Source organism: Nasonia vitripennis, chromosome 4, assembly GCF_009193385.2.
Source record: "Nasonia vitripennis strain AsymCx chromosome 4, Nvit_psr_1.1, whole genome shotgun sequence".
In the NCBI taxonomy this organism is placed as follows: Eukaryota; Metazoa; Arthropoda; class Insecta; order Hymenoptera; family Pteromalidae; genus Nasonia; species Nasonia vitripennis.
The window spans coordinates 18,640,864-18,657,206 of NC_045760.1; the positions used below are offsets into that span (position 1 = coordinate 18,640,864).

Below are 16,343 nucleotides of genomic sequence, written 5' to 3' on the forward strand. Positions count from 1 at the left end.
AATGTATATAAAACTGTCGACTCATTCGAGGAATAGTCTTAATAATCTTTTGTAAAAATTTATTAATGATGGTGTACTAATTTACAATTATGATATCGTTGGTGAGTGTTTCGACTTTTATTACATTTTTTCCTTATAAATAATAATACTACAATGCTGTGTAATGTGCCGAATCGTGTCGCTGTACGTTCTTTGAGCCTCCAAAACTTTTGAAAAGCTCTAATTTCTTATTCATTGACAAATTGAAAGAGCGGCTTTCACATTTCTGGTGACAAAGACATTCCGAAGAATCGGCTCAGTCAACTGTCAATCACAGTCAGAATTAAAGTCAAGCGTACAGCGGACGGAAGGAAGCTCTCTCGCCAGGTATTAAGCATATCGCTTTTCCTTTCGCTGCGAGGATCCTGACTTTCGGGTCAGCGAAAGAATGAGCGGATCAGCAGCGATTGAATGGCCAAAATCGCCAGCTGGCCACGAGCAAGTCAATAGGCGACGGCAAGTCTTGCGAGAAAGGAGAAAGAAATAATTCAAAAAAATGCGCTTTTTGAACAATAGCCGACAGTAACTTGCAGCCAAACTTGCCCCCGGTATAGTAAGCAAACCACCGACGAGTAGCGAAAAAAAAGAACTGATATAGCGGCTTGATTTACAAGAGTCGGAGGTGAGTGACGTGCGCCCGTACGTCCCGACATGTATACACTCTTTGCTGTGTACGAGCACGATGCGCGTAATGACCGGCTGTCAATGCTGGCTTTTGCCTCTCCATCCCTACCTCTCATTCATTCGAATCGGCCCGTATTATGCGAGCGCGTGGGCGTTCGCAGGATCAATATTATTCGAGCGATCGGTGCGCGGGATTTGTGTTTGCTCTCTTTCGCGTGGCACACAATGGAAAGCAGGTTCGGGCCCGGATGCGTGTATTCGTGAAATTGGCGTCTATTTATCCGGTCTTATGCGTATAGGGATATCGATGCCTGAACTGATGGGGGGACACTGATTTGCTGTGAGCTTTTAATTTCTGCTTTGATGTGGAGGTTGGGGTCTTTTCTGCCTTGATTGGAATACTCGGCAAGTTATAGTTTTTGAACGAAAAAATTCGGTTAAATTAATACTATATCAGCCAGCTCACTCGAGAATCTCCGCTCTGCCAACGAATTTCATCGAGACAATAATATATGGTCCCGCAGCGAGATCACTTTGCCGCAGACGCACTGCTCGCGCGTACTCGGAACGGGAGGCGATGTTTGAGAAGGGCTTTATGCGCATTGTCTCTTCCGATTCCTCGGGCGCAGTTCGCATGCTCAGGTGTTCGGGATCCCAGGCCGGATCTCGGCGGGCTGTTTGCCCATCGCATTATGACGAAAATCACTTTCCGAGGGCTCATCGCTCCCTTCGATTCGTCTCCCACCTCTGATTCCTCGTTAAATATTGATCCTGACGAATTTTTCGGAGGATTTACAATGAATTTTCGACGGTCCACTGTGCGTGTTATATAATGGCGCTTTGTCGAGGATCATTGCCCTGAAGAGTTTTGTTGAACAGTGGGTGCATTGTTGCAGATGTTATATATGGCGTTGAGCACACGCGTGGATCTTTTATACGAATAAGTGGACCAATAAGGTTATTTGAAAATAAAATCTGGTATATAGAAGACAGAATATTTATAAGCGTCACACAGAACCACTTCCGATGTAGCCCTGTAAACAACCATTTCCTCTCGAGCAGGAGCCCGCCGTGTACCGCAGCAGCGCATATTAATGGAACTCGTAGCAAATGAAAAATTTCTGATCGACGTGCGCCCGTCGAGTCGATCCCATCGTTGCCCGACGCAATAATACACGTCTCAATATCAACCGGCGTCCTGCGATATACGCGCGTGTCATTGTGCCGCGTGACGTTGATTCGTCGTAATTGGCACCGGGCTCGGGCTGGCAATGATTGGGATAAGCCGGAATAAGCCCGGATAAGCCGGGGCTGGCAGCGCGCGTTCGGAATCTTTCGAGGGGGGTTATACGGCCGCCGCGTCGCCGGCTTTTCCATTTACCATCGTGGTTTACTGTACCTATACTGCGGAGCTGCGCGACTGGTCGTGTGATGATCTTGCGGAATCGAAGTAGATGGAAGCTGCATAATGTAGAAGAGATTCGAAGCTTGTGTGCGCCGGGTCGTACTATATAGGGTCGCTTGGCGAGGAACAGGTTGATTGGGGCTTTTCTAATTGAAATTTTACCTACCGCTGCGCCGCGGAGGTTATTGATGCGAATTCTATTGATAAATGTGCGTATTTAGGTATGTTCAATTTTTAACTTACAACAATGAGCAAATGTTGATTCATCGATCTTAATCATCTCGAAGGAGAATGACGTACAATCCGAAGGAAAAGACTCGTGCGCTTTTTCGCTCAAAGCCAAAGCTTTGTCTCATATACAACGCCGTCGCAAAAAGGTAAACAAACAAGCTGCAGATCCATCAAGCTGATCCACGCCCGGAGTCGCGTCAGACTCAGTCCGATTAAAACATCAACGCTATCGCGCCTATCTCCCCGTCTCTCTGCTTTTTTAGTATTCATACGCGGATAATCGGCCGGCTTCTCGGGGATTATTTGCATATCGCGCGACGGCGAAGAATTGAAACCGATCGTCAAGATCAACGGGCCAAAGTGGATTAGGCCGTAATGGATGGCCGCGCGTTCGCTCGATTTTAATGGGGCGATCCCTATCTCCTCCTCCAGATCGAGATACGGCCGGGAGCCGCTTTCGGAGGCAGCCAGTGTGCGAATGGGACATACGCTTTTTTCTCTCTCCAGTATTATACGCACACGTGATACGGGCTGCAAGTGCCTTTCTGCGTCGTCGTGGAAGTGGAAGAGATGATATTCCGGGGCGCTGCCATGTGGAGGGGGTTTCGAGTTTTTTAGAGACACCGGGCGAAGTCGGTGTTCAATTGTATGGGTCATGCTGATTGGACCATGCGAATTTTAGTCTCAAAGTATCGTTTCGTATACCCCCCATCCTGGCATGATGAAAGGAGCCCAATCCCCTTTGTGAGCCCGTGTCGATAAAACTATGTCGCATTAAACATCGGCGTTAATATCTTGTAACTGCGCGCAAGGTGACGAGTACGGCGAAACAGGTTTGCAGGACGGCAGGCCCATAACTCAAGCCGAGCCCGAGATTAGCATGTCAGCGTAACGCGCCGTGTCGGGGCTGGCTCGGGACGCATTTATTTAAATTTTACGCAGTCGCAGATGGGTTAAAGGGCCGAAGGGGGCCGAAGAAAATTCGTGCGGTCTCGGGATGTCCGTGAAATCGCTGCAGCGGAGAATTTTTCGTGCAGCGTCATCGCGCGCAGTCGATCGCACAAAGGGGTTAATCGCTCATGAAGGAGGTAGAGTCGATCGCGTTGTCGAGTGATTTATCGTGTCTTCCGTATACGCGCGTCTGAGCAGAACATTAATGTTGGGTGATTGAAAATTTTCGAACGCGCGTATTTAAATGATTTTTGTTTTCTATAGGGTTTCGACTCAACGAATACCCATGTACTATATATTTTTGCGAACAAATCCACGGTACGAAGCGCCGTCACGCACTCGCGGCGCAATCGCACGGAAAAACAAGCGTCTCTACTCACCTCGTCACCTGGTGCACGCTTTCGTCGCGCCCATTTCCTGCGCCTCGAAAAAGGGCCTTGTAAATGTCTCCGCTACTGCCGCTAATTTCGAAGCTCGTCAAGTGGAAAATGCGCGTTGTCGCGTTCAACCCCTTTTTCGAGAAGCGCCGCGCGTGTACCCCTTTTTTACGGAAACCTTTTTTTCGGGGGGCTCGTTCTACGATGACGGATCGACTCTGCAGGCTGGTAAAAAAAATATGAAAAATGAGAGGTTCTCGAGGGGACGCGGTGTATAGGAAGTATACACAAGGAGCTTTATTTTTGGGCGTTATATTTGCAGGTTTATTTTTCAACAAAAGCGCGAGATTCACAAAGTTATACTACAGCTATCGCTTTGAATCGAGCTGACAAATGGCTTCGCATCGACCTGGGTACAATGAAAAAAATCGTGAAATTAAAACTTAAAAATTACGACCCAATAGGGCACCTCGCGTTCACGCCGTGCACTTTTTTCGTATACTCAAAGCGTATCCCGCCCCCGATGAATGCAAAACAAGAGCGCGTAGCCGGCGAAAAGTCCATAAATCACGATAAATATGCACGTGTTCCCTCTCATGTAGGCCTAAACGAAAACTATTAACGCGCGAACGTTTATTCAAATGCGAAGTTGCGCGCAGGGGGGCGAGAGCGACGATCTTCTCGGCTGCTGCTGCTGCTGCTGCTGCAGTGCCCGCGCGGGAGTTTTGCATATGTCCGCATTCTGCACGCTTTTGTACTTCTGTGTGCGGCTTACGATTCTCATCTCTATTTTCGATTGATCCACTTTGCCGCCATCTCTTTATTGTAATGTTATATTGACGGGATTTAGAATTATCGAATGCTGCTCCTTCCTGTTGCGACCGATGTGTTTTTGCAAATTGAGCAAGAATTATTTGTTTCGTCGATAAAGTGAAAACGCGAACCTGTCTGCGCACGATCTATATTACAGAAACAATAGCGTCAAAACAGAGATGGAGGGAGAGACCTGAGAAGAGAGGAAGATAAATACGCCGTGGCAGCAGGAGAAAAGAGTAAAAAAGGAATACGCCGTTTGGTCGGCGCTCCGGCTCACTCCCTCCGAGCACGCGAGAACTATTTTCCATTATGTCCCGGGCAATAAAATAAAAGAATTGCCCTTCGCTTGTGCGAGAGTACGGGCGGGGAGAAAAAAGCGGAAAGCTAGAGAAGGGGGAATGCAAGAGAAAGAGAGGTAGAAATGAGCGAGGGAGAAGTGCGTACGCGGAATGAAATAATTAGATTATATACTAGTGGGTTAAATGCTTAATTGCGAATCGATGAAAGCTAAGCTTATATTTTGATAGGGCAAGTTGATGATCGTATATCTGTACTAGTCGAATGTACCTGTGTAGAGCGAATGAGAATCGGTGACTGTTCTCGCTGAATGCGTCGACATTGAAAATAAACTACCTCGCGTACATACTCTCAATCTTACGTGCTATTAATCTCGATGTCGTTAACGCAGGAATCGCAGCATTCGTTCGGATTTCCATTTAAAGAGAAAAACAGATTGAGCTATACGTCGATGTACAGAAACAGTGAGCCCGAAAACTATTACAAGACAAAAAGAGACAGAGAGACAGAACAAAACGGAGGAAAGCAAAGGGCGGACATCTGTGCGTTGCTTGTTGGGCTACGGTCGTAGAGGGGGGCGACGTAGGAGCGCGCGCGCGCGCTCACGTTTTATTAATTCACTCCCTTGTTTGGCCCGTTGCTGTACCCATTTCTTCGGCGAGGGTGGTCTGGCGCGCGCAGACTAATTGGAGAGAGCAGTCGGCCGTTCTTCGAGTGGGAGGTATAGAACGGGTGCATAGACGAACGCGGAGACAGGTGCCCGATGGATTGCGTTGCTCGGATTGTTTATTACTCTTGCCTTCAGTAATTCTGAGCGTGCGATTTAGCCATCTCTTTGAGAGTATTGGTAGCTATCTTTCCCGAGGCGGTGCGCGGCAGGGCGTCCAAAAATTTAACGCCTCCCCAGAGCTTCTTGTAGTAGCCCAGTTTAGCCGAGTGCTCGACGAGCTCGTCTTCTGTGACCTGAAAGCAGGGTTAATGCCTTGTTAATAATTAATCATATTCATCGATGCAGCTAGGCTTTCAGACGATTTCAATCGATTACCTTCGATCCCGGGACTCTCTGAACGAAAGCGATGGCGTGTTCCACGTCTTCTTCGTGAGGAAATGAAGTTACACCGACTGCTAGAACGTCCGGATGTCTGAGCAGATGCTCTGTGATTTCTGAAGGGTAAATATGGTGAAAGCGGTATCTGATCACACTTTTGATTCTGTCGACTATGAAGAATTCGCCATTTTTGTCGCGATATCCTATGTCGCCGGTGTGTAGCCAACCTAAAACAAATTAATGGTATTATTTTTAATGTAAGAAGCAGAAAACGCGTAATTTTCAGTTCTCATGTATACCCTCTTTATCGATCGTTTCAGCCGTGGCTTCTGGGTTGTTTTGGTAGCCGGGAGTTAGCATAGGACTTTTACAGCAAATCTCACCCTGTTCATCGAAGCCCAAAACTTGGCCCGTTTCTATTTCGACTATTTTGACCCAAGCATTTGGAACAATGTGTCCAACAGATTCGGAATTTTTACATCTCTCATTTTGCATGAATATCAAACCATGCTCCGTCATCCCTGAAAAAATTCATGTTGGTGTAACGTCCAACTTGCTGACATAAGCGCTATCTTTCAAACGAATAAGTACCATATCCTTGATACAGGCTAATGTGCGGAAAGTCGTTACGGAATTGCTCCGCGGTATCCTGACCTAATTTGGATGCACTGACAAATACGCGATTCAGCGAACCAAGCTTGTACCTATTGGCGAACTTATGTTTACTAAAGTTGACCAGTAAATTTGGATGTCCTATTACTGTATTAATCTGAAAGGAGCCGATGTGTGTCATATAAAACAATATTTTTTCAACGTCAAAACGACAGACATGTAACTTACCTTATGCTCTTCGATGAGCTGACAGATTCTTTCAAAATCATAGCTTTTCTCACAAATAATTACTTTGTTTTTTCGAAAAACGGTAGAGAGCGTGTAGACTGTGGAAACTATCCAGTACGGGACCGAATACCAAAGTATTACATCATTTGGCCTGATAACGACTTTTGCATTGGTCAAAATGATATTCAATAAAGATTGATAAGTCATCGTGACGCATTTTGGTGCACCACTGGTTCCAGACGAAAACAACAAACCGGCTATTTGAGTTGATGGATCCTCAATTTTTTGAACAGCAAACCGATCTACGTCTTCCTCCTTTGATGCCTGGATCAAATCATCTATCATTTCTTTATTGGGAAAGTCCTCGTAAGTAACGATTTTTACATCTAGATTTTCCAATTTTGCGGCCTTTTCGATCGTGTCGATCATGTTGGAGCATACAAACATGACTTTTGGCCGAGTTAGTTTGAATGCATAACGCGCTGATTCTAAAATTAATCATAATTGCAAATTGTTAGTTTGTTTTATTTAAGTTGTAGAACATTTTTTCATTTTCATTTACCTAACGTAAATTCGTGATGCCAAGGATTGTAAACTGCGCCAACGTAGAGAATCGCATAATTAACTACATAATTATTCAGACAGTTGGAAGAACATATTGTTATGACATCTCCGGATCCTATTCCTTGTTGTTGGAACCAAAGTGCTAATCGAATGCTTTTGTCTTTTATTTGTGCGTAAGTCATTTGCCTTCCAGATTCAGACTCCGTCTTGACGAAAAATAATAAGTTATTTATCCGCAAGTTTGAGAGAAATTTGTACAATAAGTGTCATCATTACCCATCCTGTATAATCTCCATATTTGTGGAAAATATCGAGGAGTATTTGGCCGATGCTTTGGTTTTGTACACCGTAATCAATTTTAGCACCTTTCACGATGTTTTTTTCAGTGGTGAAATCGTCCGCATCCTCATCAAGAAAAAAAAGTTGAAGTTACTTCAGTTATTAAATAATAATATTGTTGTTATATCACTTACCTTTTCACACTGCATAAAAATATCCATTAGGTTTGTACAACAGTTTAGTTGTTTCTAAGAAATGGCGATTGTATACAAATTAATTATATATGCTAAAAATTAATTAGTTTATTAAGCTAGCATCTATTATTAATGAGTAAATAAAACGATAAATTATTTAAACTATACGTACGTGCATAAAGTTCCAGGTTATTGTATACTGTTAAGTGAGTTTCACAGCTTTCAATAGTATGACTAGTTTATCACAGTTTCCAATTCTGCTCGGTGGCCTTAATACGCAAGTAGGTAACTCGAAACTTGAAGCAAGTTAGAAAAATTATGCACAATATCCATGCAACTTAATTATTATCTTCTTATCTTATAATGCTGACGATGTTTTATAGCAGGCTCTAGTAACTTGATGGTATGTGCACTAAATAAAACTGATACAAAATTACGTAAGCATACATGTATTTTTCCATATAATATTCGTTTGAATACTCATTAATTATCAAAGACAAATCAAAGCAAATTAATGTATTAAATAAATATACTGTATACTTGTTCGTCATTTTATTCTGCATCATAGATTATAAACTTGAAAATGGTTGGAAATTAAGGGGCTGTCGGAGCGAACTTTACTGATTGTGACCTCACCTCGTGGTGCTCATTATTTGCTTTTAATATACTTCAAATCAAGGAAAATTAAATTGATGATTGTTCCATATCGTGTAAGTGACCTCGAAACACAGAGTTTTTAACGATTTAATGATTAAAAAACTTTATATCATGAAATATTGCACGAGAAAATGACGCTCATTTTCCAGATTCTCACTTTTATCCTCGCCTTTACCTCGTGCCGTAGTTCTCATTGTTTGTCTAAATTACACATTGGTGTACATATTCAAGCGCTTGTAAATGTACAATTTTATAATACGCACCTCGGAACACTGCGTTTATGTGCGATAAATAAGTGTATGTACTTATTAGTTATGATCCAAAATATTTTAGACGTTAGGAAAACCAGAACATTTCGACCAATCAGCGTTGCTCCGACATCCCCTTAACGATCGAAACCTATTGCATCGACGAATATATAGTGCGCATATTTTTGTAAATGCGTATATTGAAGTGCATCAGTGTGTATATTATAAATTGGTTTCAATCAAATACCCCATAACCTTAACAAAATGCATCATATATTTGACTGAACGTATGCATATATACAGCATTTAGTTTCTTGATAATCACCTGCGCTTATTATATGAATGGATCCTACGTGTGCGAATTAATTAAAAGCGATTTTAAAGAAAACACGATAACAAAACGTTGTTAGCGTCTTACTTACGTAAACTGCAAATTTTTAGAGTATGTGTCAGCTGCGCTTCCGTCAACTCTCGACTGAGGCAGGTCTTTCGGGGATTATGCCGCACCTTTCTTGCCTCAGCAATGCTTAAAAAATGCACTCCGCAAAGTAGCGACGATCTGCGACAATCGCGACTGAAGTGACGATTCAATCGCGTTTTTCCTCGACGCCTGTCTTATGTTATTATACTCGCGTTATGCATAGAAAAAGACTGATCCGCTCGATGCACTATGCTTTAATCGGGTTTGTCGTGTCCTGTAATCGGAGCAGTTCGACCGCCTTCGGGTAAGATCGGCTATTTTTTCACTTGTACGTCTTCATCTGTTTCGGCGAGACTGGCCTCTCACTCTCTCTTTCTCGCCACAGCTGACGCGCAAATCCTGCGTGTATTCGTCTCCGTCTCTTTTACCTATACATAAGCACTGCGTCCGCCTTGATAGTGTGCGTGTGTTACCTAACGCTAAGCTTGCGTACATGCAGACGCGCCATCTGTACTAACACTAATATTTGATATTGTAATTTTATACTTGCGAATAAGTATATGAGCAAATCCACGAGTGAGCGGAAACAACTCGGGTGTTGGAAGTTGAGAATTTTAAATTGAGGGTACACCTACTAGACCACTTTTTTTTCATTCTTTGGGCCATCTGGAATGAGAAAATGCGCGCGTGCATGGCCGATCGTTTGCCAAACTTTTTTGCGGGGCACTTGAAATTCTCTTATGGGAATTTAACACGGGGAAAATGAGCGAAAACCAGAAAATTGCCACTTTTTGTCTGGAGGCGCAATCCCAAAATGTGTTTTAATAGAGTCAAAGTATTAGCAAAAAGAATTAATTTGAGGGCTGATAGGTGTGTCCTCAAATTGAAATTCTCAACTTCCAACACCCGAGTTGTTTCCACTCGCTCGTGGATTTGCTCATATAACAACCGCTAGAGTATTTTGTTGCACTTCGAGATTACTACGCATTAGCAAAGAATAATATAGCTATCTATTGTATAGATAATTCTTTGCAAATGAATAGTAATGCTAATTTCCAAAAATATACAGTAAGTCTAACATTTTCGAAAATAAAGTATTATCAGAAATTCATTTTAGAGTGTTTCCTTTATTTTTAATATGAAGTATTTTACGTTGACATATCGTGGTCAACTTGTAGCTAGAAATGCTCCATGAGGTCAAAAGTTAGCTGCAATTGAAAATGCGGAAAAATCATGCAAATTGCGGGATTTTTCAAAGTCAAGAAATTTATATCTTTTTTCATGGTTTTTCCGCATTTTCAATTGTGCGTAACTTTTGACCAAATCAAGCATTTTTAACGCATTTTTTTTTAAATTGAAGCTCTTTTCCCGTATACTCTCTTCCTACCGTAATACATTTTCTGTTTGTGCCCTTATGCATTAGGTACATGCCGTTGAACAATGGCTATTTTTCGACGAATTTAAAGAGCCTAGAAAACAGTATCACGAGGGACTTTTTCGATGTTGGAACGTGGTTTTGCATGGTTCTAAACATGTACAATAAGAAAAAAAGTTGCGGGATTGTGCCCCAACATTTGTTTTTTTCGGTTTCTCCAACCAGAAAATGGCATTTTACCCGTAGAATTCCCCATATACGTATTATAATTGCGTTAATTATACAAAAATTTAAAGTTAGAAAAGGTCAGTGTATACCCGCGCAAAGGGCGCGTATTACAACGACACCCAATAATCTGACTTAGTCCAAAAACGGCCACCGAACCAACGCCAGCGATAACTGTTGCTCTGCTCCGTCACGACCCTGGCTCTCATATTGGCGAGTCGCCAGGAGCGATCACTCCTCATCGACTTATAGCCTATTATCCTGCCTCTTACGCGTGCATGTGTCCTCGTCGCGTCGCGAGCGACTCCAAATACAAGTGCGGTTCTTCGGCTGCTATCCTAATGCCGGTACCTATACATGCAGCTATATAACCTAACACGCATGTCTACGTACGAGCGTGCGCGCGTGTGTGTACAGCGTAACTGTAAGTGCATTCAGTCGAGGCGGTCATCTGTGAAACACATTTAGCTTGTTGGCACACACAAACGCGACGGGGTATGCAGTATACACTACGCTCGCGGCGATTCTCCGCCGGCTACCCCTCCCCCTTTTTGCGCTTCGCTGAGTTTCGCTGCGTGACGCGTTTATAGTTTCGGTCCGTCTCTGTCTGTCGCTTTTACGAATGGTGGACGAGACCGAGTGGGATCCGGCATTGCACGCTGCACCAGTGTGTGCGCTTTTTTGGAACCTATAGGTTTGATTGATTTTCCTACGAGTGATTGATTCTTTTTTTTGCCAATTTGACCAAGTTGGCGTTTTTAAAATTACTAGCAAGATCAATGCGCGCTCTGCTTTATATTAAACATTTTTATAGGTTAGAAACAAACTTTCACGCGCGTCCCGCCATCTATCTCGTAATTTTATTGGACAATCGACGACCAATCAGAGAATGAATAGAATAATGATTCCTCTCTTTTTTAGAGTAGAGAAGATAGAAATAGAATACAATAAAAATGCAATCGAAATGGCAACACGACTTTCGGTTGCATAAGTACACATTGTTCAAACAAGTATGCTATTATCGCACGGAACGTCATCCTCTATTTTTCGCCCAGCAACGCAACTCGGCGCAGAGAGCAATCTTGCAGCGGCGTATCATTAGGGGATTAAGGTGCAGGCCGCCGTTCCGCTTTCCGGTCCCTCTCTCCATTATTTTTCGCCCCTCTACTTTGCCCTCTCACCGACGAGGGCAAAAAAGGAATCAAGTCGACGGTAATTGCCGACAAATCGTCGTAATAACGAGCGAGAAAGAACGAGAAGCCCGGCTTTGCGGCGGTTCGAAGTTGCACGAGTGAGATGAAGGAACCTCTGGCTCGTAGAGCCTTACACCGACGGTCGGCTTTTGTTTTTTGATCCAAAGAGTTGAGAGCAACCGCCACATTATTTCACTTCTGCTGGAATTGATTCTTAATGCTACGCGGAAAACAATAGGTATTGCTGAACGGCAGTTGATTGACTTTTTTTTTGCTCAACCTTGCAGGATTCGTACAATGATATAAGTATGAAAATACATATTGTTGTTTCTCATTCGACGCTAGTTTTAATTCACAACATGAGCCACTATCTGTAAATTATACCGTCAACAATTATTCGTTTACATATTGTTTTGATATTATGTGTGAACATCGCTTTCGCCCTCTGCATTTTCTCGACTAGTTATAGCGTCATTCATAATATCTGACATTTACTTATAACAATGATAATGCCAATATCTATGAAAAGTGAAAGTGTATTATAGGTGTACAGAAAGAAAGTAAGCATAAGCATGTGTAATCATATGCCCAAATAACTGCCAGTGCAAGTAACGAGTAAACCGCTTCACCAGCAATTCGAGAAAAAAATCAATCAACAATTTAAAGCAATATAATCCACCATCAAGTGGGATTTTCCAATTATTCCACTTCTTGTTCACCTATAAGGCCCGAATCCCTATTAACTGCTCGTCGAGCAAACAAACATCATCGATCGTCATTGACTCGAGTCGCCGTGAGTTTGATCGAAGTATCATAATATTGTGCTCGCTTGTATCGCATGCTAAAACTGGCCGAGCATCCAGGAAAATGCGGGCGCATATCTTTACTGCGCCGGATAAAGCGTCGATTTACGCTTCAACGGACTCGCAGCCGAGTGAGCAATCCTCTTAACCGCCAATATATATATACACACATACACAATGCTGCGTGCTTGCCTTTTTGCGGCGCGGTTGCTCTGTTTTCTTGCGTAATCGAATTTAGCGGTTTTTCTTGTTTGATGATAATTAAAAATCTAGGGCTGAGCGAGCTAGTGGTGGAAAGATGATTCATAGTTTAAATATTATAGTATCATAAGTTGTCATGACTCACGTATGAATAACTTTTTTTCAGAGGATCTATTTTTTCACAGATTTCTATAGTAAAATAATATTTTTGTACATTATACCAATAACGAAATCACGGTTCAGATAACGGTATGCGTGAATTGCATAGTAATACACCATATCTCGTACAAATAATAAACTCAATTGCATCTCCAAAATCTCAAAACCAGTCGAATATTCTCCGCCGACTGACCCATTTCCAATGGGTAGCCACTCCACTTCCCCATCAGGAATAGCCTCTACAACAATGCTCAGCTTTATATTCCTCTCAGCATTAGATCGTCACTAGTCTCATTATACGGTCATCGTGTATACAAACACAGAGAGACACTGAGCCGTCAACAGCTGCCGCCGGAATTTCTTCCTGCACAACTGTATATAATATGAATCCCTCGGCCGAGCTTTCCCCCACTCGTGTGTCAAAACACGGAGTCATACGTAAGCGCACAGCATATCCAACATAACGTACATAATGCCGCGCCTCCGTGCTGACCTGCGCCGACGATTTATTGTCCGTATAGCTATACGCGCAGCTTCGCGAAATCATAACGGGACGCACTCACGAGTCATCAATTACCGAGAAAGAGAGAAGAGAACGAATCGGAGGCAGATGCGCGCGAAGGAGCCCCTGCGCGCGTGCTCTCGAACGAAAATATACCGAGGCTCCTCCCTCTGTGTTTTCACTCGGGAGTACGAGAGCTTGTGTCGAGTGTACAGCTCGAGTTTCCCTATTTTCGATTATTTCGAGAGATGGCTGTTTTGTCAACGTGCCGACGATGGCTTGATTTATATGCTGATGTAGTTGTATGTAGTTATTTTCGAGTCCCCAAGTGATTGAATGCGATCTTGACTTTGCGAATTTTCGGGGTGATTGTGAGAAAAATAAGGAAAATGTTTGAGATTACATTCAATGGTTCGTGTATAATCAAGGCGAGATAGCGCATAACCAAGTTTGCAACCTCCCGACTAAAATAGCCATTGTCACGCGGGAATGTCCCGTGCGCGTAGATAAGCGATAGCCTCTTATTAAATTATCTGACCACAGGAAATAGTCTGCGATAGTCCTAATAACGCGTTAATGTGACGCCAGCGCTACCGGTTCCGATATACTGCCTCGTCTCTTGTGCAGACTTGGGTTTTTATTTCCATCAAGTGGCTTTCATGCATTATTCAAAAATAAACGGTTGATCAGACAATAATTTTGTATCGCTTTAGCGCAAGTTGATAAGCGCATTTCTTGGCCAACCGTAGATGAAAAAGATAACTCTACCTTGGCACTTTCATTTTTAGCAATGAAAAGAGCAAAAAACCGTTTGACAGGCAGCCTGCGTGGGAACGTCGAGGATAATGTACATAGTCGGTCGTTTCTTCTCTCATCTTGGGGCGCGTGTAGGTCTTCTTATAAGAATTCCGTCGTGTAGGCTATCGCCTTACATCGATCGCGGACTTGTCTCAAAACGACGTAATTACTCCTGTTGCAGAGCGGCTTCGCGAAGCAAAAGGCGAACAGAGCCTGCCCTTTCGCACGAGTATGCCAAATTCAAGTATATTGTCTTTGAAACCGAGTTTTTATACTTTCATTTTGATAATCAAATAAAATTAATTTTTTTATTTTTATTCTATCTGTGAAAATTTAATAACGCACAAGATTGATAACTTTTAATAATTCCCTACAGTCGTTATACAATGAAAATACCTTGAAAATTGACGTCGGCACGAATGAAAATTAAATGTAAACAATGAACTACGACGACAATTCCTAAAGCCCAGTAAAATTCCCGTCGACCCCCCGCAGAGGAACCACCACCTCATTACTTCACCTCGACAAACTAAATTTGTCCCTCCTGTTTGCTCGTCGGCTTTCGCTCCGCAATCCCAATATCGACGATCCCGATTCTCCCAAAGCGGATCCGCTAGGTATAGGATACGGCAGAACATCGGCTTCGTTCCGCGACGGGACGGAAGCGAGGCGAGCGATAAGCGAACGAGAGCGCCTGCGGCACCAGGGGCGTCGACTCCCGTCGCGACGGCGACACGGGGCGCAGCGCATGCTAATATTCACCGCGACGCGGGTGTCCCTGCGACGACTTGCTCCCGACGGCGTAATTTACCGCTTATATTGTTTGTCGAGATTCGAGGGATAATAGTTTTTCTTTTTATCCAAGCGATTATTGCGTACGCTTTATTTCTTTTCCGATATTCCCTTATTTTCTTATAAAATATCAGACGCTAATGGCGGCAACTCGCATCGACGAAACGTGATATATGGCGAAATAAAGACGTGTAAACTCTTCTTTACATGTCTCTGTGATTTACATAAGACCTAGTTACGGGCATGTTGTATGTGTGTGTGTGTGTGTGTGTGTATATATATATACACACACAACATAATACGGAATCAACTTATCCTCGGATTTTCCACGATCCATTAATCTCGACGGTGTCGAGCCAACAAAGCGAAATGAAAATGACCCGAGGATGAAAGAGGACTATGCTTATACGTCTAGTCCGTCGCTTCTGGAGACACATATTCCACAGGCCCACTTTCATACCTAAGCGCACCCTTGTCGCCTATATCTCTCGGGAAATCGGTACACCCGCGTGTCGGGTACTGTGTAAGCCATCGCCTGAAGCGTTATAAACCGGCAATTTTCGCTTTCCAAAATTTTACACTGTTTTTCCCAATGAAATTCGTTATTTTCAGCAAGACCCTGTGCGTAAAACTCGCGAGATTCTATATTATGATGTAGCGCAAGCGACGACGACGGCGGGACGTCTCTATTTACTCGAAACGCCGGTAGGCTCTTTCTCCGCTTCGGATCAAATTCCAGTAGGTGCGAGAGGTTGATTAATGGGTCGCCGCGCTCCGTATACACAGACACACACGGAAAAGTTGCGCTCGCAGGTGGCGAAGCGCACAATGAGCGCGGCGCTGCCTTTGTACCCACGCAACGCATCTTCTGCCCTTTTTTTTCCTCAGCTCGGCGGGGCCGACGCCGAATTAATAGATCCGACTTACGTTACACACCCACTGCGCTACTGCGACTCGTCTTTGTGTCGCGCTGTGGACTTTTTTCCCCCCGCCTCGTCTGCGCGAGATGAGAAAGGTTTGCCGTTTAGCTGAATTGAAAGATTTCCTCCCGAGCCGTATTGTCGAGACGCCGACGCTTTTTTGTGCAGCTCGGAGAAACGCGTTGCGCTACTGGACAACGCGCCATGATGACACGACGATCGTGTTGCGACATGGTTTTTATTTCGGAATATTCGTGCCGCTGCAGAACGTTGACTTGATTTATTTAAAGCTCGCTGATATACAGCCCGACGAGAGAGTCTTATCGTTGAGGAAAGAGGAGAGCAGGAAAAGAGTGAAGGTCGCTCAGAAAGCAAGTCAGCGTG

The 16,343-nt window shown here is 43.6% G+C and overlaps 1 protein-coding gene across 7 annotated transcripts; it reads right to left on the reverse strand.

The window, feature by feature from the left end:
* Positions 1–42: 42 nt before the first annotated feature.
* On the reverse strand, positions 43–9,395 carry LOC100121265 (luciferin 4-monooxygenase). 7 transcript variants are annotated; one of them, XM_001604818.6, is made up of 11 exons: positions 8,993–9,395; positions 8,206–8,721; positions 7,838–8,087; positions 7,666–7,719; positions 7,469–7,597; positions 7,191–7,398; positions 6,629–7,116; positions 6,380–6,557; positions 6,088–6,309; positions 5,786–6,015; positions 43–5,703 (listed from the first exon to the last, which is right to left on the reverse strand). In XM_001604818.6, exons 3-11 carry the CDS (start codon positions 7,841–7,843, stop codon positions 5,542–5,544), a joined length of 1,677 nt encoding a protein of 558 aa, XP_001604868.2. In that variant the 5' UTR covers positions 7,844–8,087; positions 8,206–8,721; positions 8,993–9,395; the 3' UTR covers positions 43–5,541. The 7 variants fall into 7 exon arrangements, with proteins under 7 accessions (XP_001604868.2, XP_008211859.1, XP_016840938.1 ...); XM_008213637.4 differs by lacking the exon at positions 8,206–8,721 and having other exon boundaries at positions 7,838–7,961; XM_016985449.3 differs by lacking the exon at positions 8,206–8,721.
* Positions 9,396–16,343: the final 6,948 nt, after the last annotated feature.

Bases quoted from the DNA above. Each gene is read 5' to 3' on its own strand.
- LOC100121265 (XM_008213637.4), bottom strand. The intron at 7,598-7,665 runs GTAAGTGATATA...TTTCTTGATGAG, and splicing joins TTTTTATGCAGTGTGAAAAG to GATGCGGACGATTTCACCAC. The intron at 7,117-7,190 runs GTAAATGAAAAT...GATTAATTTTAG, and splicing joins GCATCACGAATTTACGTTAG to AATCAGCGCGTTATGCATTC.